The sequence below is a fragment of the Mesitornis unicolor genome, unplaced genomic scaffold (genome assembly GCF_000695765.1).
Source record: "Mesitornis unicolor isolate BGI_N332 unplaced genomic scaffold, ASM69576v1 scaffold9074, whole genome shotgun sequence".
Classification (NCBI taxonomy): Eukaryota; Metazoa; Chordata; class Aves; order Mesitornithiformes; family Mesitornithidae; genus Mesitornis; species Mesitornis unicolor.
The window spans coordinates 14399-39514 of NW_010179427.1; the positions used below are offsets into that span (position 1 = coordinate 14399).

Consider the following 25116-nt stretch of genomic DNA (forward strand, 5'->3'; position numbering starts at 1 on the left):
TAACGATATTTAGGCTCTCTCTTGTTTCTTCTCATTGCGGCTATTGCAGGCTCCCAGATCAGGTTTGATCAGTTGTTCATGTCTCTTGTTAATGTTTTCAGAAGGGGAGATAGCCTGGCTGTCAAAATATCACTGGGGCTGCTGCATTCCTCCCCCGTATTGCCACCTCTGTCCATGGGAGTTGAACAGAAAGGTGTAACACTGATGTAACAGTGTTACATCAGGCAGTTTATACACACACCAAGCAGGTTCTCGTCAGCAGTCAGCATGGTCTGTATAGGATTCAGTGAAATTAAGGTAAATTTAACTTTGTAAAATAGGTTGCTACATTTTGGCTAGAACTGGGTAGGCTTTCCACGTCAGAGTCAGTTTGTATTTTAAGCATTATATTTTAGGAGAACCTCATGAATACCACGGTGCCTTCACAGTGTCGGGGAGGCTTCCTAGCTGTAAACGAAGAACGTAATTTTCATGACCAGACTCTTTCTAATCTGATATTCTTGGTTTTTTCATTTAGGTAGAGAGGATTGTAGACAAACGGAAGAACAAGAAGGGCAAATGGGAATATCTCATCAGGTGGAAAGGCTACGGAAGCAATGAAGACACCTGGGAACCTGAGCATCATTTACTGCATTGTGAGGAATTCATTGATGAGTTCAATGGACTACATGTTACCAGAGAAAAGCGGTCGAGACATGGGAAACAGGCCAGTGCTCCAAAATTTTTACGGGAAAGCCGTGGGTCATCTGTTGAGAAAACATCACATAGACCTTCTGAATCTGGGAAGTCTAAAGGGTCAACACACAAAAGGAAGAGAATTAATCCATCTCTTCAGAAACAGAAAAGATACGCAGCAAAGCCAGCATCTGCTACTGACAGGGCTGCTAAAACTGTGACTTACCGAACTACTCCCAGCGGTTTACAGATCATGCCACTGAAAAAGCCCCATAATGGTCTGCAGAATGGAGATGGCAGTCATGAGAAAGATTCTAGACATTTTGGGAATGGCTCACAACAGCAAAACATGGATTTAAATGATCACGGAGGAGAACAAAATTTGCCCACTGTGTTGGAAGTTAGCAATGATTCACCTGTTGTGAATGGAATTGGTACGTGATTTAAACAACTACAGTCTTTGGGGGGGGGGGGTAATTGCAGCAACTGCAAACAGGGTCCACTCATGGAAAAACTATTGTCATGCTACATAATTGATATGGTGAGAAGCACATAAACAAGTTTCATGCTATTTCCTTGTATATTAGACCATTTTTTTATCAGCTGGCTTCTCTCCTTCCATTTCCCGTGGAGTCTAATGAAGCAGTGTGGGCTTTGTTACATGCCTTTGCAGTGTGAAGTTCCTGTGGGGAAATGATGACAAGGCATGGAGTGGGAATGACAACAGAGCCATGTAGAATACTGCAACTTTGGTTTTGTGTATCACCAAGTAACAAATCACTTCTCAGTTACGTGTGCACAGACCAAATGGTCTAGAAAGATCAGGATTATGTTAGAAATAGAATTAATACCACTCTTGCTAAAGTGTGCAGGTATGTCTGAATAACATTCAAGATCCTCAGTATTAATGCTGGTCATATTCAGGAGTTACTCAGCACATTCACAGAAGTGCCAGCTCTGTGTCTGACAGTGACTGGACACATCACAAGTCACAAGAGATACGTTATGGGAAGGTACAAACAGCCGAGAAGAAGTAGAAACTTCTTTCTAATCCCCGTAGCTATTGACTGTCTTAGTTCTCAAAGAATAAAGATTTCTGTTTTCTATAAAATACTATTCAGTTTAATGCGACTGAGTAGCTTCTCATTATCTATATGTGTCCCTTTTGTTTTTTTAACCCTACCAAACTTAAAGCCTCGATGATGCTTTGTGGCAATCATTTTCAGGAGCTAACAATGAGATGCACATTATATTTGATCAAGTTTTTGTGTTTGGGGCTTTGTTTGGGATATTTTTGGCCTTTACTTTAATTGAATAAGCTCTTGTCCGTGTATGAAAGGATAGAGGAGGACATCCTGTCAATCTGTAGGCAGCTCCAGCCTTTTAAGCCTTCCTACCATGTGGAAGTCTTTCCAGATTCTTGGTAGTTTTCAGCATCCTCTTGTGCCTTTGGTGTGTAGGGTGTTTTTTAAATACCTTTTAAAAACAGCAGGAGCTGTTCCAAATGATTTCCTACTGCTTACTCATATAGTGGCGATACAACCTTTTGAGAATTATTTTGTCTGCTGTTACACACTGCATAAAGGTTTTCATTGAGTGATACACAGTTGCTCTTACGGTTCTTTTCCGTGCTGGTTACAGTTAATTTAGAACACAGCTATATTATTCATTATGCATTTAATCTGCTTTACTGTTACCAGTTCACCTTTTTCTTGTGACTCAGTGAAGCTCTTCAAAATCTTTCCTGGTTTTTACTCAACTTATTTTGTATTCCTTTCAAATTTTCCTCTCATACTTCTCTTCCCAGTTCATTAATACAGACATTAAATAAACTAATCCTTCTGCAGGTCCTTGGGGCAGCCAGCGATTAACCATCTGACATGATGAAAAGTAACCATTTATTCCAGTTATTTATTTTTATTAGCCACTTTCTGTAGCCCATGATAGCACTCGTTTCCTTAACAGCTTCTCGTGAATTGCCCTGCCAAAAACTTTTCAAAAGTCAACATAAATTACAGCACCCCGCTTTCCGTTTTCCACCCTACTGGCAACCCAGCAAATGCTACTTGATTTGGGAAGTAGAACCATCCATGCATAGTCTTACTTGTTACATCCTATAACTACTGGGGTCTTTCAACCCAGGCATCAAATACCTTGTTATAGTCTCCCAGACCAGCAAAATGTGTGGTCAGTCTTAAATGCTTAAGTTGCCCTGATGATACCAAGGACACAGAATTGAGAATGCAGGCTTTTGCATTTGGATGTTTGCACTCGCACAACACTGCTTAGAAAGCTACCTGCTTCTTTAAAAAGACTTGGATATCTAGTTACAGATGCATATAAAGTTATTATTCTTTGTTTTCTTACAGTTTCTAGTGATCATTTTTTAATCATTGTTTTATGTTAATCATTGGGGAAGTTCTAATGCATCTTTAAAATGCATTCATTCCCATATTATTATTTTTTTAAATGGAGAACTGAAGGGCTACAAAGAACTGTAAGGTCAAATGAGCCTTTCATTTGTCCCCACAGGAACTAATAAACAGCATCCACCACCCCCTGTTTGAATAATCCCTGTAAGAGAGCTCTATTTCAGTAGAAAGCTGCTTTGCCTAAGCAGCCAGGTGTTCTGCCCTACAGAGGGCTCCTGGCCTAACAGTTGATGTATGCAGCTCCTTTAAAACATTTCTCTATGATGGTTTTTGCATTCTCCGTATTCAGTTAGGTACTTTGCTCTTCTTTCTCCCTTGCATTCTGACCTCCCTGTAGGCAAAAGCAAGAGATCTTTAAATCTCTACCTGGTTCTCATCTGAAAAACCCATACTCAGCAGCACTGGCAAGGTCAGAAATCCCTCCAGTCTTGCTTTGTGATTCCCAGCACATGCACAGTGGAAAAAACTACAAAGAGGAGAGATGAGACTACCAAAGTGAAAGCAGACAGAAGCTGGCGAAGAAGGGTCAAAATAAAAATACCAGCTTTTTTTCTAGTATTGCCCTACAAGCTTGAGAGAAGTCGCATGTCCTGATACAAGATTTTGCATCATGGCAATGTCAAATTGAAGAAACTTGCACTGCTCTTCAACAAGTCCAACAGTTTACTGCACTGTCTCAGTATTCGCACTCACAGGGAAGTGGCACAGAAGATGCCAGTGTGATTCTGCCACGTGTCCTGTTAGTCTCACAGGCTCATTTTAAACATTGTAGATGTCCACTAAAACTGGTCTGAAATTTTACAAATTACAAATGAAGAAAGTTTCAGAGTAAAATGCCAGTTTGTTGAATAACAGAAGTTCTGCTCCAAACATCTTGGGTTTCAAAACTTTCTCCAAATTCGAGCCGAGGTCCGAAGGCTTTGTCCCTGGAGACCGGGAGCAGTGTGGCAGTCTGCTTGGCAGGACTCCTGCATTGAGCTCTGAGGCAGCCAGCTGTGCCAGAGGTTTCAGGCAGTCTGCCACAGAGTCTGGGCGCCGAAAGCCGGCATGGCCCATCAGAGCTCCCAGGCACTGTGTGTAGAACAAAGACTGAGCCTGGAGGACGTGGATTTGGCTCCCAGAAGCTGTGGCTCCTGGGCAGTCCCACGCAGAATCCAACGGTGCTGACATTTGTGTCAGATTGCTTATATGGAGCCCAGCCCAAATGAATGTCAGACTAATTTCACAGCTAAGTGGAAGAGTGCACAGAAAAATGTATATAGAAATTTTAAGTTGGTCTTGAGATAAAGCCTGGATTTGGAAAATTTATAAATTCCTCACAATTTGAAAACCCAGCTGTAGGCCTAGCTCTGCTACCAGTGTTAGCCTATGGTCAGAGACCTCCTAAACCCATCAACTTAACTGGTATTCTTTCATACTATAATGATGTTTCACTACCAGACTATTGAACCAAGCTATATAATTAGAAATTTATATACTATAACTAATCAAAAGTATCTGTTTTGTCTGGGGTATGCAGTTCTGTTGAAACAAATGATAGGTATTTGAAAATTAGTTTTTGATGACTCTTTGAATGGACTTCCACCAGTGTGTTTGGTTTTGTGTATTCATCCACTTGGGTACAAGTGTTTCCTGCTCTGCCTATATGCTCTCACCATCTCTGCCCACAGAGATGACTGTAGAGCTACAGATGTATGTAGAAAATCATATATGCACCCTAGTGAGGCCTGGAACCTTGCTGAGGTTGAGACAGACCTTCCTTACCAGAACCTGCCTTCTACACATCCCATCATAAGGAGAGCAGAGTCCTCTTCATTGACAGTTATTTCAGGGTCTGAAAATCGGAAAATGTTGAAAGCCTCTGGGAGAACATCCACTGATCCTCCCAGGAGCTAACAGTACTGTTCTTTCTGATGGTCTTTGCTGTCTTCTGTCACCACATTTCTGTTTCTCTCCAGATACAGTAATGGAGAGTGATTGTTTTGTTAAGTTTCTTGACAGCATCAAAAAACATCCTCTTTTAATTTTCTTTTCTCTTTTCTACATCACTCTATTTCTGTACCATCTGCTGAAGAATTTTTACTTGCCATGTATCGCTAACCACTGTTTTTCTACGTTACGAAAATCTTAGTCTCATGGTGCTCTTAATTGAAATGCTCTCTATGAACTTTAGTTGCTACTTCCTCCTGTTTTTTTGACTTGTTCTGTTTTATTTATTCTGGAGCAGTTCTGGCAGTAAAAGACAACCAAACATGCTTGCTTTCTCAGTTTGGATAAAAACTCACTGCTTTTAGATATCTTACAAGTGTTCCCTTAGCTGAAGAAGTCTGAAATTATTCCTAAATTATCAACACTGTTTTAAAGTATATACAGTATTAACCATTACCCACAAGAAATACATAAAGGAGACAGAGAAAAGCTGTTGGGAAGACTGAGGAATGCCAAGCTGTTTTAGCAGGGAGACTAAGGGAGCATGGTTTATTTCACTTAGAAAAATTAAAGCCCTAGCTCCGTGATTCTTTTCATTCAGCATAAATGCATAGTGCTAACAAAAGGAACAGTCCAGCCCTCTTTCCTGTGATATCCTGATTATTCCTATCCCTTCCTCTGCAGCAGTTTTAGTACTCTTGAGGAGGCTACAAGGTGAAGTTGATCTGTCATTGCTGGAGAGAGTCCAGCGTAGGGCTACAAAGATGATTAAGGGAGGGGAGCATCTCCCTTATGCAGAAAGGCTGAGGGAGCTGGGTCTCTTTAGTTTGCAGAAGAGGAGACTGAGGGGAGACCTCGTTAATGTTTATAAATATTTAAAGGGTGAGTGTCACGAGGATGGAGCCAGGCTCTTCTCGGTGACAAACAATGATAGGACAAGGGGTAACGGACACAAACTGGAACACAGGAGGTTCCACTTAAATTTGAGAAGAAACTTCTTCTCAGTGAGGGTGACAGAGCACTGGAACAGGCTGCCCAGAGAGGTTGTGGAGTCTCCTTCTCTGGAGACATTCAAAACCCGCCTGGACGCCTTCCTGTGTAACCTCATCTGGGTGTTCCTGCTCCGGCAGGGGGATTGGACTGGATGATCTTTTGAGGTCCCTTCCAATCCCTGACGTTCTGTGATTCTGTGATTCTGTGTCTGAAAATGAGCCACCAGAACAGTCCGTCCCGTCAGTTGGCACTGTGGCTGCCTGCCCACGTGCTAGCACTAGTGCAGGGATCACTACGTAGGGCGGTGGAGCGGAGGCTGTGCCATTAAACTGGCTATGATGAAACACTAAGAAAAGGATCTGTCCGAAAGTATCAGTAGCTTGAGGTGTCCTCTTCTACTGGGTGGAAGCAGTGGAAGGAGATGGGGAGATCGGAGTTCTCTAAAGCACTGAGTGATCTGAGGTTCATTGCGATCTTTTCTCTCCTACACTTTGCCTCATCTTTTTAGACTATAAATTTCTAATCTGTTTTCTGCAGTGGCCAGTGTAATTGAGCCCCAGTCTCAGACACCGTGAGGAGTCTTTAGGCACTTTCTAGTACCAACAGCAGTGGCAGTAACATTGTTACATGTTCCCTTTGACAGTAGTGGAGTACTAGAGAAGATGCAGGGACAAGCAACTAAAATGATGAAGAGGATTAGAAGAGCAAAAGAAGCTTCAGTTAGGAGAGGGAGAGACTGAGGGGGAATATGTTCAAAGCTGACAAAATCACCAAGGCATCAGGTAAAGTAAATGCCAAACTGTTGTTCACTAAATCCCTTGATAGCAGAACTAGGGACCTCACACTGAAACTGGTAGAACATCACATAAAAGCATAGATGAAAGAAAATGCTTCTCTGTGTAGTGGCTACACAACTTCTCCAACTCATACCACAGGAGGCTGCAGAGACAGACATCATCAACAGGCTCAAAAGAGGATTACAGAAATCCATTAAAAGGTCCACAAGAAAATAAGGATGAATCCTCTCATACTCCTATAGGACACTTGGGGTTGATACAAGGGGAAAGGACAGCAGAAAGTGGCCAAGTTTGTATTTCCTCCTTAAATAGCATCCTTTACTGCCATTCTTGGAGAAGGATTGCACCAGTGGTCTGGGAATATCTTAAGTTTCCTTAAAAAAATACTGAAACTTTTAAATATCAGTGTGTTTTTAGGTAGTTCTGCTGCTGATTAAAAACAAGCCAATAATTATATTAAACTCCCACTAAAGTAAGGAATATTTTGTCCTGTTCTGTTCTCTTTCTGTACTTAGACTGAGCATCAAATACACACTACTAAGCCAGGAAACCACATTTAGAGGTACCTTAGTTAATTAGTGACATCCTTAATTTGTTTCACATGCAGTATAGATTGCTTTGAGAATGCCTCTTCTTTCCTGTGTCACAGTCACTCCTCATCTTGACATATTAAGGTGCTGTTACCCTTGTGCACATTAAGCAGGTGGTAAGCATGAACCCTCCTGCAGAGACAGTCCGGGTGCTTTGGTGGCTCCAGAGCAGACCTTCAGTGGCTCCATCACATCCACACAACACACTAAACTGGCCTGCGTTTGCTTGAGTGTTGGTTTTGGATTTTGTGGATCGTTTTCTCCAGTTTATCAGATTAAGCAAGATTATGAGGATGCACAGTATACACTGAAACAACAGTTTGCTTACTGTATGTTCTGTTAGTCATCCGTTCCTGAAAATGACAGATTTCCATTTATGTTTCTCTCATCTTTCATTTAAGTCTTTCTTTCTTCTGCCTAAACTTCTGTCAGCTGGCATCCAGACAGTTGAAGTATAACATCTATATTTTCTTCCATCTTCCATTAATTTTCAAACTGAATACTTTACTCAAATGAAGAATACAATAAAAAAATAAACTTAATACTATGAGGCTTTTTGTTGAGCTGGATTATCTGTATGAATTGATCTATCGTTCTCTTACCATCTGTACTTAAAATAGATACGGCATAATGTGCACCACTAGGTAGGTAACCAGCACAGTCAGTCTGACACATCTTCCACTCAGTGGTCATTTGAGCCTCTGATTTTATAAGTTATTTACAGTCTTTACATTTAACTCTTCACATCTTAGTAGCTTACTTCTGCATCAAGCAACATAGTAAGGACTGAATAGATAAAAAAGCAGTATTTAAAAGTCTGCCTAAGTCAAATAATGAGTTTGGTTCAGTGTGTTATTCCCAATGCTATTAGTTTTCCATTTGTAGTATCTCAAGTTGATTTTTGTTTGGAAGAATATGTGTCAAAATGTATGCAGTAGCAAAGCCTTCTGAAAAAGAAGAAGGGTGGCATAAGAAATTATTCATAATTTTAAAAATTTGAGCACATTTTGATTTCTGCACTCATAGATCATTCCTGTCAAGAAAACAAATACTCAGTTCTGCTAGCTTCAGATTTTTTTTTCAAATTTATGATGTAATGTAATTTGTCAGCGTTTGCATTGCACCAGTTCAATCCTCTATTCAATATAATATAGGTGATGTTTTAGATGGTATCTCAATTTAGCAATGAAAAAGTTGTATGATTGAATGAAATAGCAGACTTCTTAAGAAACAAGCGTTTCTGTGTGCAGATTCATGTGGGCACAAATGATTCACCAGTTAAGTACTGGTAAGCACGCTGTATGCTTTAACATCACATACTGTAACTGCAGTGCATGTACAGGCATTTCACATGCTGTGAACAAGGTCATTGCCAACCGAGAGGTACAGACGGTTCATAACATACATAAACATCAAACTGAAACAGCCAATCCAAAACGAGGGTAGTGATTTTGGTTCAGAGAGTAATCTGTTATGAATTCACCGTTCAGTTCTATTCCTACAGAGTATTTTTAATTGGATCATTTCAACTATAAAATTTGAATCTGTGTTCTAATATTTATGTCATCTGCCCTTTAAAAATTCGTGGCTATTTGATACCAGAAGCTGGAACAGGTCAGCTTTGGCAGCAGTAAAGAACCGAACAAACAAAGGTGTTTTCATTCAGCTCTTTCTTGGCCTTTCTTAAACATAGAGAATTGTGGGCTCATGTCTGTTTGAACAAAAAACCAGTGACTTTAATATCTGTTCCTCAACAGCCTGACTTCTTTACTTTTAATGTCATCAGCATTGAATTTTCTGCATACAAAGTCCAATATTAATGTCTGTTAGTCAAAAGTCAGTAATTATTGTAACTGTAAAATGCAATGAGCAGAAGCTTGGGATCAGAGCAAAGAGGATGGCTAACTGCTAATCACAGGGATACATGGACCTGAACGCTGCTTGTGTCAGTGTAGCAAGAGCTCTCTTAACTTACTGTCACATAGAAATGCACAACAAATGTGTCTTCACATTGTCAGTTGAAACTGATAATGGCTTTTTGGTCACCAGAAAAGGAAGAAAATGTAACTTTGAAAGATGAGATTTGGACTAAACCTGCCATGTCAAGTTCTCCCAAAGCTGAATTTGAATTTTCCTATGAATTCTGGGATCACCCCCAATTTGTATGAAAGGCTGATACAATTGTTTTTGTCTTCAGGCAGAACTGAATCCCATTAAGAGTACCAGTCCTACATGCCATGTAACTCTTGGATCTAGAGGTTGTCTGATCAGAGAACAAAAAGTACTGCATGCTGGAATACAGAATAGTAAGAATGGCTTGTGGCCACATTTGACTAGCCAGGCAGAGTTTTGATTTCTCAGATTTATCACACAGAGGCTGTTGTAAATACTGAGCCAATAGAAAGTATTGCTCTGTCTCTTTGAAGGTATAGACATAATTCTGCTCTGATTCTTTCCATCTGAAAGGTTCTTCTCTGACCAATGGAAGCTTGAATTTACACAGCACTGTGAAGAGGAAACTAGATGGGGAGAAAGATTATGTCTTCGATAAGAGACTAAGGTACAGCGTGCGTCAAAATGAGAGTAACTGCCGGTTCAGGGACATTGTAGTCCGGAAAGAAGATGGTTTCACACATATTTTGCTGTCGAGTCAGACTTCAGATAACAATGCACTGACCCCAGAGGTAAGCATGTAACCATAAAAGCCAGAGAAAGCCATGCTAATATGTGGGTTATCTTGGAAACACTGCACTCAAACTGGATTTTATGTATTTTATTCTAATTTATTATCTTAAAAAAGAAATGAGAAGTTCAGACATATCTGACTTTCTCATGCTTGGGATTCCTATTAAAAAATGCAATGTAAATTAATTTTTAATTTTAATTAAAATGTCATTAATTAGATTTTGATTTACCTATCTGAAACCAAAAATTAGAAGCAAAGAAAGGAATGGCAAAAATCAGTATTTCCAGCATGAAGTCGTATGAAGCAGTTGTTCACATTGTGAAGTTACTAACACTTTCTATATGTAGGAGAAATCTGGTCTTTTTCATTTTATTAATTTAAATAGTGCTCCTGTTGTCGCATAGGGAGGAGTTTCAGGCTATATCCTGAGACAGTAATTTTAAAAGTATACCTTGATCCCTAACTGCTTTTTTCCTAAATCACTTTATGAGTCCTTATTTATGAAATCTTAACTGATTAGGGGCTCTACTCTCAGCTGAATTGCATAAAGTCATACAGCATATAAATGATATTGATGAATTCCCTTGTTCAAACCTTACACACTTAGAGACCTGGACGTGTGGCTTGTACTACTCCAGTACCTGTATTGGTCACTGGAAAGGCTGAGAAGCTTTTCCTTCCATTCCCTGTGATCCCAGCACAGTGGGCAGTGATGCCCTGGTGTACCTTTCCCATGCCAGGACAGAAGGGTGTCAGTAAATGCCTGCATCAGGATGCGTGTCCTGGAGAGCAGAGAACACACGTGAGCCCTGTTCCACGTGGGCAGCAGTGGCCTGGTGGAAAGGGGTTACCACACATCAGAGAGGAAACAAGAGGAGCTGCCCATAGTGTGGCAGATCTCTGCCTTTTCTGCCCTCCAGACAGGGCAGTGCGGCTCTTTCTTACACAGGAACTTCAAGATAGGAGTACACAAAATCTCAGTTTGAGCACCAGTTGAGGGAGGAGTAGCTTTGGAGAATTATTTTATTCAATAAGAAAGTTAATAACTTTGAAATCAATTACTTATAATGACCTTCAGATAAAACCACTGGCAGGTGTGCTGGGCCCTAAATTTGACTCCCCTTCCCAAATGCACACCGATACATGGATATTAATACACAGAATGATAATAAATAGTTAAGCTGTGGGCACATACATCTATCACTCCTAGTTTTTAAACTATATATTTAAGAGGACTATCTTGGTAATTAACACAGAATGTCAAACACCTGCTTCTCATACTAATTCCTTAAAACGCATTAGATTGCACCAAACCCGTCACTCCATCCACGTATTAATTACCACTAATTGACACTGCAGGTAATTTAAGCGAAGAGCTCAAGGGCCTGAAAAAGTACGAAATGGAGAACTTTGTATGTTCGGGCTGAACACCTTGACGTTGCTGGCTGTGCTGTTCCACATCAGCAGTGCTCAAATGCTCTAACCAGTGAATTAATTCAGGCTCTTCAGGTCTGCCAAACCAATCTGTGTCATTCTTTGAAAATTTTCAATATGCCAGAAACCCAACTCTGTGGAAGGATAAATGATAAGCATATAATAGTCTTCCTCTTGTATCACCAGCATAGCCAATTTCTAGAACCTTTACTGAGGCTCACTTGAAATCCAGGAAATACGTTTTAGAAAGCTATATTACTGACCAGGAATTGATCAAGATGATGAGTTCTCCACATTGAGACTGTGTGTTTAAAACTTATCCAGCCTGAGAGAAACTGAAAGCTCTAGCCCTCTGAAGGCTGCTGCCCAGCAAGCCTGGATTGACTTCTTTGGCCTTGGTCCAGGCTGCAGCCCAGGATCATTCACACCACAGAATGCAGCACCTCCACCATTGACAGTTCCACATCCCTGCTGGCAAGTACGGCCGAGATCCAAGAAACTGAAAGGAGGAGTATGTTGAATGCCTGTCCCTGCAGTGTGTCACCCACAGCCATGTTTTAGGGACATTTACAACAGTTTCAGTTTTGATGCTTTTTATCACTAGTGAATAGAAAGTGCAAATACAAAATTCCTCCAAAATGAAGAAAGGGTGTTTCTATTTGTCAAAATAAATGCTAACTTCAAGCTTTATTAAAGCCTTATTCGGTGAATCATGTTTGCCAAAGAGTAAATGATTACTTTACTCAGAGCAAGTCGACTTGGTGTGGTTAAAATAGTGTTATGGTTCTTCTTGGCCATCTACGTCAGGAAAAAAGAAAAGGTGTGCATTGCCCACTATCATTATAAAATTAGGCTTATGCAAAATCACTCTCACCCCTAAACAACCCTGCTTCCCTTTGTGCTTTTTTCTTATTCAGATGAAGTGTAATGGTTTTATTCAAAAATTGGCCTCTGTTATTTATGCCAATGTAATTAAAAAAACGAAGAACTTATTTATGCCAAAAACTGAAAAGAAAAAAGAAGAAGAAAAGCTTAGAGAAGTCTGCCTGAATCTTCGTCCTCCGTCTGTGATAACTGCATCACACCTGGGTTTGTGCTGGTGATTTGAGCAGTGTGCCCATTCTCCTTCCAGCAGCGCTTGCACTGATTGCAGTTGGCTCAGTGCCGCTCCAGTAATGGAGTTTTCTTCTACAACATGTTCAGGGCACTACAGAAATTCTTTCTTATGTTTACAAGACCTTATAAAACTTGTAAGCCAGTGTCATGAAACAGCACAGCTTGTTTTTATCTCAGTGGTGTAGGCTTGCTACTTTTAAAATTCATTTTTAAAATAGATGCGTAAAATATTTTGCCATTATAAACAACATTAGGGCATTTTCTCTCATGGGTCTTTTGCTGCTTATGAAGTTCTTTCTGCAATGACGATGGTGCTGTTCTAACTCAGCACATCTCAAGCATCCAAATTCTGTCTCAAACTGAAGATTAAATGGATCCATCTACTGTTTTTACTTTACGCTACTAATAGAGCTAGGAATTAATATTCCCCTGAACTAAAAGCAAAGCGTACCCTAAACAGCTAATGTTTCCATTGGAGACTGACACAGCTGCCTCAAATACACTTCTCATGCAAGAGAATCAGGTTCCAGATTTCCAGCCATGAGAATTACAGGGTTTGAAGTTGTACCAGGTGCATTTTGGAGCACTCGTTTGCCTTTACTTTTCATTACTTACAACTTTTCCTGACTTTAAAACAAAAGACAGGTACAAGTGTACTGCTATCTGTATTTTTGCTCGCATACAAAGACAAATTGCTTTATTGGTACTTCAGCCTGAAGCCAGCCCTATTATAGATTCCCAAGGCCTTTATTTACCAAAGAGAAAGGACTCAGGATCTGTTTGCACACAGAGTCAGTAAGTAACAAAAGTGTATTTATGTGAAAAGGTACGGTAGTGGAAGAGGTTCTAAGAACAACTGAATGGCTTTAAAATTCTGGTTTACTGTAATATTTACCTGTAAGAATATCATCAGTGAATCCTTAGAGATTCAGAGAAGTTAACACTTTAAACTAGTATTTCTGTTTATATGAACAAGAGACTTCTGTTTGAGATACTTTGTATAATTATGGTGATAAATTCCCCGCTCTCTGATTTCCCAGCACTGTTGAAAGCAAAGAGCACCAAATGCCCTTTAAAATTTCCTACATCGGGTTACAGTCATTAAAATAAGCTCTTAGAAGTATAATGAAGTTTTTAAACATTTTATGTTTGTTTTGCAATATAAAGTGTCCTATTAAAGAGCTAACCAACTTGCTTTCTAGACGAGATTAAAAAATATAAGCAACTTTAGAGAAAGTGATAATTTTATAATATATGTGGGTTTCAGTAAAACCGTAAGTGAAGCATTAGGCCTGGTCTAAATTTATAATTCAATAGATTTTCATAAGCAAAAGCACTGGCTCATACTTATTTGTAAATGCTTCCTCAGAAATTTTAGTCAAACACGTGCTAATAAAAATATTGTCCCCACAACTGACAATCAACTAGAAGACCATTAAAAAAGCTAATTAAGAAAGGTGTGGAACTGGAGACTACTGCTGTCGAGCCCTGCAAATAGTCATTTTTGACCTGGTCCACTAGAGAACGTACAATTTAATTGGACAAATGTATAGCTGTATCAAAATGAGGGAAGGTGTAAGGACCACGGAAGAGAGGACAAATATGGAATCTGACACAGAAATGTAGCTGAAGACACACAGTATCTCTGTATTTGCAAACTGAATCCCACAACTGCATTGAATGGAAATTTGGGCTTAAAACCAGACAGCAGTTCTGGACTGAAATTATATTTACAGTGCTGCAGTGTAATAGACAATTCTGTGACCCTACAGACAAACCATCTTCTTTATCTGTATTTTATTGTTAGCAGCTTTCCTATAATCATATAAACATCTGTAGAGAAATACCCATACCCAGATAATCAGTGAGGAAAGCTGCAATGCCAAGGCATTTGGAAGAAGCGAGACAGCAGCTTGGCTGTGACCAGGCTGAATGACAAGGTGACCAGGCAAAGGAATGATGGCATGAAACAAGGAAGTGAGAATTTGCTTTGCTGGCATTTGTGAGCCTCCAAACACCTTTTGATGATAAAGTTAATCACAGACTTACAGATATTTAAAAAAAACAGCCCCTTTTGGAGACCGAAAACACCAATACATTATGGTTTCCTGGTTTCTGATACTGTTTTGTTTTGCTAGAAACTAGTGGAACAGTGGAACTGAATTTCTACTCCTGCTCAAAAATACTATCAAAAATACTGTCATAGCCTTCCCGTTTTCAACCATATCTGAGAAATCAAGTCCTAATAATGGACTTTTAACATCATCCTCTCCAAAACATTGGAAAAAGAGTGACAGCAGAATACTGGTTTTTCCTACTAGTACAACCTCTGCTCAAAAATTTGCTTTACTGTTAGATGCCTTTAGCCATCCAAATCAATGAGGGGTAAGATAAAAAAGAGGCGGGTTTGTAATGGTCGTGATGTGTTTGAAGGAGAGCAGCAGTCGCTCAAACAGATGGTACATATTCAAGTATCACTGCAGGAAGGGGAAGAGTACCGAGACCTGCTGAATGGAGCATCCCATCATGGTATCGTATTTAAAGCAACACTCCTCACTGTATATAACAGTGTTTGACTGGTATACTGTGATATTATTTGTACATCCTCCCTGAGAAAAAGCAGATTTTGAGGACATTTAAAATAAACTATGAGGACAATCTGGCATTCACATGGAACTAGGAAAATCAAAATATGTATCTTTTTTATTCTAGCATCTACTACCTTCTGATGTTTCTTTTTAACTTTGAAAAGAGGTTTCAGGGGTTTTTTTTCCTTTGTTTCCCCTTTACAAAATGTGCGGTTTTGCTCTGTTTTTGCCAACTGAGGGCTAAGACAGCCTCTGAGACTTTGAAAATAAGCAGTACTTGTAAAATCACTGATGACATTTTTGTACCTGCACAAGAATTTCTAATAGTCTTCCAAATTCTGCTGCTTTTAATTACTTCACTTCCACCCACTGTCACATACTCGGTATTACAGGCATTCTGAAGCACACTTGTAAAAGTGAAGCATCTACAAGTTCACCACCTGCTTGCTCATGTCCCTGTCTCAGCAGCCAGTAATTTTTGTGCAAACGTGTCTAGAAAGCAGGCAGGTAGCATTGCAGTGCGTGGTTCGAACATACAAGTTCAAGCTTGGTCTCACAAGCCACAGGGTCTCTAATAATAGGCTGGTTATTTAGATTGGTGTAAGCAAAACTTCTGTTTAGGGATATTACTTAAATAAGGCACTTCAGAGATCTAAAGAAATTTTTGAAACAAAGTAGCAAACAAAAATAATCACAAGCTAAATATCTTGGTTTTCTCTCAGGTCGAATACATATTTAATCCCCCAACCACATTTTGCTCTGTTACCTAATTTTACACTAATCTTGCAATACAAAAGAGAAAAAATTGACTCAAGAGGACCCTGTCTATAGAAATCCTTTGACATGTGGGTATCTTTAAGCATAGGAGGTGCCACACTGGATGAAATCCTAGCCCTTGAAGTGAGGAGCAAATCGCTAAAGAGAAGATGGTAAGCTGAAAGAGTTGAAATCAATTACAGCTTACAAACCACGCTGAATTGTGACCAAGCAAGATGTTACTCATCAGTAGTTTATGACATAATATTTCCTTTTAAAATTCATTGGAAAAAGAGTTCTGCTCAGATGAAAGGCCATTTTCTCACAGTATCAGCAGCTCAATTCTATACAGATTTTTATTAGGTTTGATTTATGGTGCAATTAATAGCTTGATCCAGTTGTAACTTAGAGTGTAAAAATGTCTCTTTCAAGTGGCTTTTTTGCTCTGACTTTTGTAGACTTTAATATCACTGACCACAGAAAAACGAATAATATATTTGTCATGTTGATGCCTGATGTCCTCTTGTCCTGCCTTGCTCTGGTTCAAGTCATACAAACCAAAGTAGTTGAAGAACTGAAAACTGGGATTTATAGATGTTGCCTACAGCCTGTTCAGGTTAATAGGCTATTGTCGTGAGAACTGTGTTACTGAGGATACAGTGATGTACACTGAATATCCTCGATGAAAATAAAAAGGTGACATTTGAAATTATTAAGTTGCAATCAAATAGCATAAGCTAGCTAGAATTTCCCATAGAATAAGCAAAGAACTGCCAAGTTCTAACAACTCTTTGAATTAGTAAGCATCTACAAAGCACTTCCAAACATAAAATATTTTGTGAACTCTCAGTGTTATCAAAATATCTTAAAATTATATAAATTTATTATTATAAATTGATGTAAGTATTAATAGAGCCCAAAATTTAAGTCTCTCAAAATCAATAAGGTTTGTAAAACTAGGGAAATGATATTGCAACGGCATGCATGTCGAATTGTTTACTTTTCTTTATCCACAGATCATGAAGGAAGTTCGGAGAGCATTGTGCAATGCATCAGCTGATGACAGTAAACTCTTACTTCTCAGCGCAGTGGGAAGTGTATTCTGTAGTGGCCTAGATTACTCATATTTAATTGGCAGGTTATCCAATGACAGAAGAAAGGAAAGCACTAGGATTGCAGAAGCTATAAGGTGACCCAAGCTTACCTATGATCTCTAAATTATGAAATGCAGTGTGTGATTATAAAGATATTTGTCAGGTCCAAAAATGTTGTATATTTAAGTATTGATTGCATTATAGTCCTATAAATTTGTTTAGTAAGAAGAACATTGGACCTTTCCTTATTAGAAAGGAAAACACATACATTCCGGTGCTGATATCCATAGGGATTTATTTTATTCCACTTCTCTGTATTTAACATTTCAAATCATTCCTCCAAATTCAAATACAACTTTGTTGTTGTTTTTCCAAATTAGCTATTGCTTCATGCTCTAAAGCAGTTCTGGAAAGGCAGACTTTCACTTGGTTTAACGTTCATCATTTTAATGAACTTCAGTACAAATGGGAATCCATGGCTTACTCATATTCTGTTGAAATAGCAGTCTGCCAGTGTATTTCAGAACCCTGTTAGAAGGGTCTCCACTCTTTTGCTTAAACGTAAATTACTTAATATATGTGTAAATGTAGTTTTATTTTCATAACTGAAATGTGACTTTCCTTACATATAGATCACATTAACATAGTAGAAATCCAGCGTTTATGACATGCAGTCTACAAATCAATCTGCACAATACATCACCAAATATTTCCACCATCCACAAGGTGCACTCTGTTCATATTTGGCAGACCTTCCAGTATAAATCGACATTACTCCACTAAAGCAAATGCTGTTTCACCAGTCCATACCCGGAGAGGGTTTGGTCCCTTTTTTCTTTCCCCACTTCCTGCAAATAAATATTGTTCTTCTGAGAACTTTAAAACTTTATGCAACAATTCTATGAAGGATTATTAAAGAATTTGTTCTACAACAGATCTGTATTGTCAATATGTCAGTATAACGTAAGATCAGGTGTAGTTGTTACATGATGTGTTATCTTGGTTACAACCACTGCAGATCAGTTTGGATTCTCAGTTTAATACTTTTGAAATTCTCAAAGTAGTAATTTTGAAAGCATTTAAAATGTACTTCTTAAATATAATAAATTATGACATATTTTAAGACCCTAGCTATGCTTGAATATCATGTAGTGATATTTAAAAAAACCAACCCTTGAAGGACATGTCCTAATTTATTTTCTTTTCTAATGTGATGGATTTTTAATGATGTAGAACCAAAAAAGAAAACCAAAAACCAAGGGAAGAAAATCACTATTCTTGTTTGAAAACACAGGAACATTCACACTCCATTTGAAGATACAAATGTAATATTATTTATGTAATTATTTTGTAGATAGGTGGTGTTATATCTGTATAGATTTTTCTACACACTTTCAGTATACAGATGTCCTTATCAATTCAACATTTAAATTAGTATAAGCCAGACTATGATACTAAGTTTTCCCACCCTTGGACTCTCAGAACACTCTTGAACTACTGGTACAATGTACCTTGTCGAGAATGTCAGCTTCGGGCCCACTGGAAATAGATTTTTATTGTACTTCTGGAAACAACACACTACAATTTCCATTTAGCACTCTGTGCATTCTGTGAACTAAGGACTCGACTCATGGAAAATGTACTGTAATAGGGGCACAAGAAAATGTAGAGGAAATGTACAAGAAATGAACTGAAACCCTTTTTCAGTAGTTAGGTTGTCCTAAAACACAGTAACTGATCTCTGCCTCCACTGCTTTGCAGCAAATTAAGACTTGTGTCAAAATGAAATCAAAATCTTGATTACTGTGTGTTTCCACTTTCTTAAGTATGGAGCCCATATACTGATCACAAGTTCAAACTGAAGTTTAAACACCCATCAAGTCTCATCTCACATGAATAATTTATTCATTTGGCCCCTGTCCTCATCCACTGCCTTTGGGGCTTGCAACTCACAGAGGGACTGTAGCTTCTCTTCAGGTACTGATCACCCCATCAGCCTGAGCTGCCATCATCCAGACGTGTCTTTGGCACTGCACTCCTGGCGCAAGGGAAAGGCAGACAGACTGCACTGCAACTGTGCCTGTGTGGCCTGCAGAGCCCTGCTATCAAAAGACTCACTGGAAAGCATTCCCAGCATCAGTCTCCCTTGTCACATCAGCAGTTGGGCATTGTTGTTTGAGTCGATACATAAAATCCAACAACTTCACTTGCTCAACTGCTTTATGGCCTTGCAATGATGCAGAGATATCTGAGCAAACCAAAGTTTATTCAATGGTCAACTTCTCCAATATCCTCTAGCAAAATGAAAAGCCTCGTGCATGTGACTCTTCTTCCTATCTTGAGGCTTCTGGCTCTACTGTGCAACAATGGTTACAATTCTAATTCCTTTTCAAAGACTGCCTTGAGTTGAAATAAGGATCTTCTAGCCCAGAAAGTACATGTGGGAAGTTATGGTTCGGAGGCATGGAAACATGCTAGGTTCTGGGTACAAAGATGACTCACTGAAACAAGTAACATACCAAACAGGGAACACAGATAAGAAGAGTGCTGGACATTGCAGCCTCTGTAGACCAAATGAAGGCATTTTTTCCCTTGACAAGCTCCCAGTGTTTTAGCCTTCCGCTCCATCCTACAGGTGACATACTCCATTCCATCCACTGCACTATCCTCTGTGCTCCTCATCCTTCCCTCATGACAGAGGCTCATTGTGCCTTCTCAGTGTTCTGTTCTACTCTCTCCCCATCTCCAGGTCCTCCCTTCCTTGCTTACTTGTATGAAGATTTCACATTTCATTCAACCCTTCCCCTCCATTAGTGTGTTCTACTTGGTTTTTCCTTCCCATCATCTAATCATTTCCACATCCCTAATTGCTTTTCTGTACTCGCGTTCAGTCCCATTTATCACCACATGCCTCCAGTGTTTCTCCACAGCACTGTTTTCTTCTGCCTCCACATAATCCTCCAATCTGCTGCCACCACTTCTCCATAATTTGTTCTTTTTACTTATCATTCGTCACATCCCTGTTGCCATCTGTAGTCCTGCTTGGAAGGCTTACTTGCTTAACTGCTAAGGTTCTCAAAATTAATCGGGTGCAGTGATCTACAGTCATTACCTAACCATAAACAACTGAAGAAATAATGAGGTAAGGGAACAGCATGGCTTCTGCAAACAAAAATGAACCACAAGTCTCCTTAACCCTGCTATCCTCTAGAAATAAATGGTCTTGAACAGACAAATACAGTGTTCCTTATTTCACTCCTTCTCTTGCCTCTGGACTTCTGTTTTATTACTCACTGTGTGAACAGAGCTCCATCAGTTCCCATGTCTCTATTTTCCCAGGGTCAAAAATCAATGCTGAAAAACAGGACTCACTGAACGTTAAATGCTGGGTCACCTCAGAGTTTTTGTTTTCATTTAAAATATAGCCAATGCCCTTGCACTTCAGTCCAATAAAATCGTTATCTTCAGTATGTATTCCATTTTCTGCCAAGTCGGTGGTCTGACCTGCAAGGCACGTGTCCCATTCCCAGGTACAGGAGTCTAGGTCTTTTTGACCTCAGTTGGAGAGCAAAGGGCATATTTCACAAATTGTTCTTTCCTAAAATCTGTCAGCAAAGGCATCTAATAAATAGCCAGTGCAGGAACAGAATCTCCTCTTTTCTTTTGAATTTGATTTATGCATGTCTCTTTCCCAAAGTAATGGAGCATCTCGTTTGCCTTTCTATGCCTGCTGTGCATGGAGCTGCTGGAGCCCATCATCTGCCCACAGTTACACTCATGCTTTTTCCTATGTCTTTCCACAGTTGCTAGTAGGTAACTTATTTAAAATATCTCCTCATTGCATTAGAATTTGATATGTTCTAGTTCATTCTTCCAGATGAATCTGATCACATTTACTTCCCCTTTATTTCCCATCTCTCCTCATTTAATCTCGCCCGACTGAGCAAGAGCATCTACTTTGTTATGTCTTTGCCGAAGACGTTTCCAGTGAAGACCCAGCAGATCATTCCCCTAATTCTTTCCCTGTGGAAACATTTTTCTCTCTCTCTCTGACTTGTGTGGGTCTCGTTCTTTCTGCTGGTGTGCCACCAACTGTTACTATCACCCAATCCATTGATGTATTGCAGTAGCCTTTGACACAGGATCTTAAGAGAACTTTTCAAAAGAAAGAAATACTCAGCAATCCACCTATGAGTTTCCTGTCTTTCACACTATAGTATCTTCACCAAGTTAACCAGACCATCAGAATCCATACCAGCCATTGTGGAAGAAACTTAGCAGTGCTGTATGTACAAACTCATGAGTCACTGGTCCAGAAGTAGAACTAAACCTAACCAAACCATTCTGCAAAAAGTAGGAGTCAGTTCATACACAACACATACAGAACTATTTAATATCCCAGGTACTCAGCAAGATTAAATGGCTAACTATTAGCAACATTTTGCACATGCAAACTAGGAACTATCTTGCAATTCTGACCTTTAAAACTGGGCCGTGGCATTTATTGTCTTCACCTATGGCTCTAGTTTGTTTTCAGATTAAATACTTTAAGCTTGGGTATTTATCTTAAGTGTTACTTCTGTATTCAAGATCTCTCTTTAATTTTTTTATTTTAGGGATTTTGTAAAAGCTTTTATTCAATTTAAGAAGCCAATTGTGGTTGCTATCAACGGCCCTGCTCTGGGGTTAGGAGCTTCTATTTTACCACTATGCGATATCGTTTGGGCAAGCGAGAAGGCATGGTTTCAGACACCATATGCAACAATCCGACTCACTCCAGCTGGCTGCTCATCATACACATTCCCACAAATTCTGGGTGTTGCACTGGTAAGGTTGTCCACCTTAAATTGCTGCAGAACCTTAAATTCATGCTCTTCTTTCTTTAAAAAGTAAAACAGGAAACAACTGTTTCTCTTAATTGTCATGAATGGAAATGAAATCTGTGGAAAGTACATCTAATCCCTACTTATTTCTTATGACAAAATGACCTCAGCATTCAATATGTTATGCATGCTGTATAGAAGAAACATTGAACTCAGGTTGAAAAAGCAACGATCTTCAAGATCATGGTAGAAAAGGGAAGAAATGCATTAGCAGAATAATGTTGCAGAGTACTTGGCTGTATTGTGTTAGGATTGTGCTGTAACAGTGAGATACTGCTCTCTGCTCTCTAAAGACAATCCATAATAATTCCAGTAAGGTTGCTTAGTTTTTACCAGTCTAACAAAGCAGAATTTGCCCCATGAAGCAGTCATGCAAGGTTCCATGGCCGCAGTATCACTGACAGTTGCTCTTGTGAAATCAGCAGTACAGCTTCATCGTGCATGCCAGCACATTTCTCCGAAGTGAAACCCATGCTGTGCTCTGGCCACCTGCACAATCCTTAAATAGCTACGGAAATTCCTTTTAGAGTATTCTGTAGTATGGAAAGATACAGGAGACCATTTGTAAATGTAATCTTGAAAATAGCAGGCAAGTATGGAAATTTTTTTAAGATAATTATAACCCAAGATCACAAGTAATCTTTTGATTTCAGGCAAATGAGATGTTGTTCTGTGGGAGAAAGCTGACAGCACAGGAAGCCTGCAGCAGAGGACTAGTGTCACAAGTATTTTGGCCAACAACATTTAGCCAAGAAGTGATGCTGCGAGTGAAGGAAATGGCATCCTGCAGTGCAGTGGTAAGGAATCGAACTCCTTTGTGATTAAATTACCTTTCACAGAGGCAAGGTGTGCTCCCAAGGCTCATCACATCAAAAAGGTGGGTCCTCACTTTCCACAGCCATAGCCGTGGAAGAGGGCTAGCAACAGAAAATCTGGATAGGGATCAGTGAGCTCACAGAGTTTCCAATTTTTCAGGGGCAAGGAGGGTTGTTTCCTTTCCCCATCTTCGCAGTTATTCAGCATGAGTGAACCTCCTTGCCCCAGATTTTGAAAGGGGATGTTAGCATAGGTTTCCTTCATGAAGGTGGAAGAGTCTGAAACTGCAGCTGTTACTGGGAAATCTCTGTGGGGCCAGTAAGAAAATGTATTTGCCTTTCACATCGTCCTGGCCTGCTGTGTTTCAGCTGAGTCTGCGTTCTTTTCTGCTCCTGCATAGTTCCCGATTCTGCAAAATGTTCTGCGTGGTGCACCAGAAGAGTAGGATAGGGCCAGCTAACCTCTGCTGTGAAGGAGAGGTGAGATCTAGACACAGAGGGATTTGAACACAGTCTGGTCACAGTGTATTATAACTTTCCTTTTGTGTACGTAAAAGTTGAAAGAAAATCCTTTCCTATTTTTACTTCCTAAGGTGGTTTTTTTTGCCTTCAGGCAGATAAACTTCTATTCTGGGCACATCCTTATTTAAAAAAACATGTAGTGAAGAAGGTGATACTGGCCACAATAAAACTGCACTAACTGAAGTGCAGATTGTTGCAGTTCCTTGCTGCACTTTGAATACCTGAAACCGTCTCACCATTCCTCAGTTTGATTTAAAAGATCCGTTGTAAAAGAGAAGGTAGAGACAGAAGAGATTTTTAATTAAATGGAGTGTAGATTAGATCTCACAAAAGACATTCGGAATGAAACTCTCTGGAAATGTGGCATAAGCTTATTTGATCATGCTGATATAACGTGTATTATATGAGTTGGGAAAACCTCTGGGCCTTACTGTGAATTCTTCTTTCACTGTTACTGGCTGACAATGACATTTTCTCTTGAGACCCGTCAGGAAGACTGGTGCTAACTCATGGACAAAGGAGAGAGTTAAAACTGTCAAAGACTGGATTTACTTCCTGAGATCCTAAATGCAAATCAGGCTGAAGTCACAAAAACAATGAATGTGATGAGCTCATCCAAGTTCACTATGGACACTTGTTCACAAACAGACCAAAAAAATACACAGGCCCCACAATTTGCAGTTGACACTGTTTACTTGAGTTAAAGAGAAATACTGTGTTGGAATGGCAGTGTTGTAACCTAAAACAGACAGGAACTGGGCTAAACATGTAGCTGTTGACAAAACTGAGTGGAGAGTTTGCGTCTCCCTTACCATAAGCACTGTATTAGTTTACATTAAGTCTTCTGCCCCTAAAAAAATCAATGCTGTATGAATTATTGATGGTTTTGTTTGACTAGTTGGGTTGCTCGTGAGATACATACTGGTGTTATGTATTTCACAAAAGAATTTTAAAGAAGGCAATCTCTGTGTGTCTAAAAATGGGTCTGGGAAAAATGACCAGAACTACAGGAGCAAACTTGGACCTGCTGTTCATACTTTTAAGAACTTGCAGCAATTACGAAGGGCTTGAGATTGGGCTTTCCATTGCAAAAAGCTTAGGTGATTTGTTACGGCTACTTGTATATGCTAAGCAAAGCTAACTCCAGAATGCAGTCAGAGGGTGCTTGTTTTGCTTAACACCCTTCTTTTATAAAATATTTCACTTTTATAAAATTACAAGTAAATAAACTTTAAAAGGTATTTTCAGTAAAGACTCTTTCCTATTCATTTCTGTTTTGATAAGGAAATGATGCATGAGGGAAAATTGTTAAGGATTATGGACATCAACATTTGGGTTTCCAACCTCTGTAACCTTAAAGACTGCCTTCCAGAAAACAGGTAGCAAATATGTCATGCCTCACACATTTTCATTTCAAGGGATCACATTTTCTGCAGGAGGGCGTTCAGCTCCTAGTGCTTCATGGCAGACCTTCAATAAACTAAGGTACTTCAGAATCCCTCATTCCTTTTAAACATGGTGGGACTAACACATAAACCTCAGAAGTCCTTAATTCTTAGAGATGCTGACTATCAGCAAGTGGAGTTACGGCTGTAAATCAAACCTAATTTCTGTGCCCAGTGGAGTTATTTAGATTGTAAAACATAGTAGTGTAAAAAGGCTGTTCATGCTGTTAGCCATAAGAATTGTTTTCAAATTCAGAGTAAAGTATTGAGTGATATTTTGGCTTTAGGTACTGGAAGAGTCCAAATGTCTCGTGCGGAGCTTCGTGAAATCCGGGCTTGAAGATGTGAATGAGAAAGAGTG

At 39.4% G+C, this 25116-nt stretch overlaps 1 protein-coding gene across 1 annotated transcript in view; it reads left to right on the forward strand.

Annotated features, from left to right (window-relative positions):
* Positions 1-267: 267 nt before the first annotated feature.
* The window catches only part of CDYL2 (chromodomain protein, Y-like 2), a 24954-nt gene continuing 105 nt past the window's right edge, over positions 268-25116 (forward strand). Inside the window, 7 exon segments of the mRNA XM_010182765.1 lie at positions 268-297; positions 518-1109; positions 9883-10100; positions 17013-17185; positions 21707-21917; positions 22627-22770; positions 25043-25114. Of these exon segments, the coding sequence (XP_010181067.1) occupies positions 268-297; positions 518-1109; positions 9883-10100; positions 17013-17185; positions 21707-21917; positions 22627-22770; positions 25043-25114 (1440 nt within the window).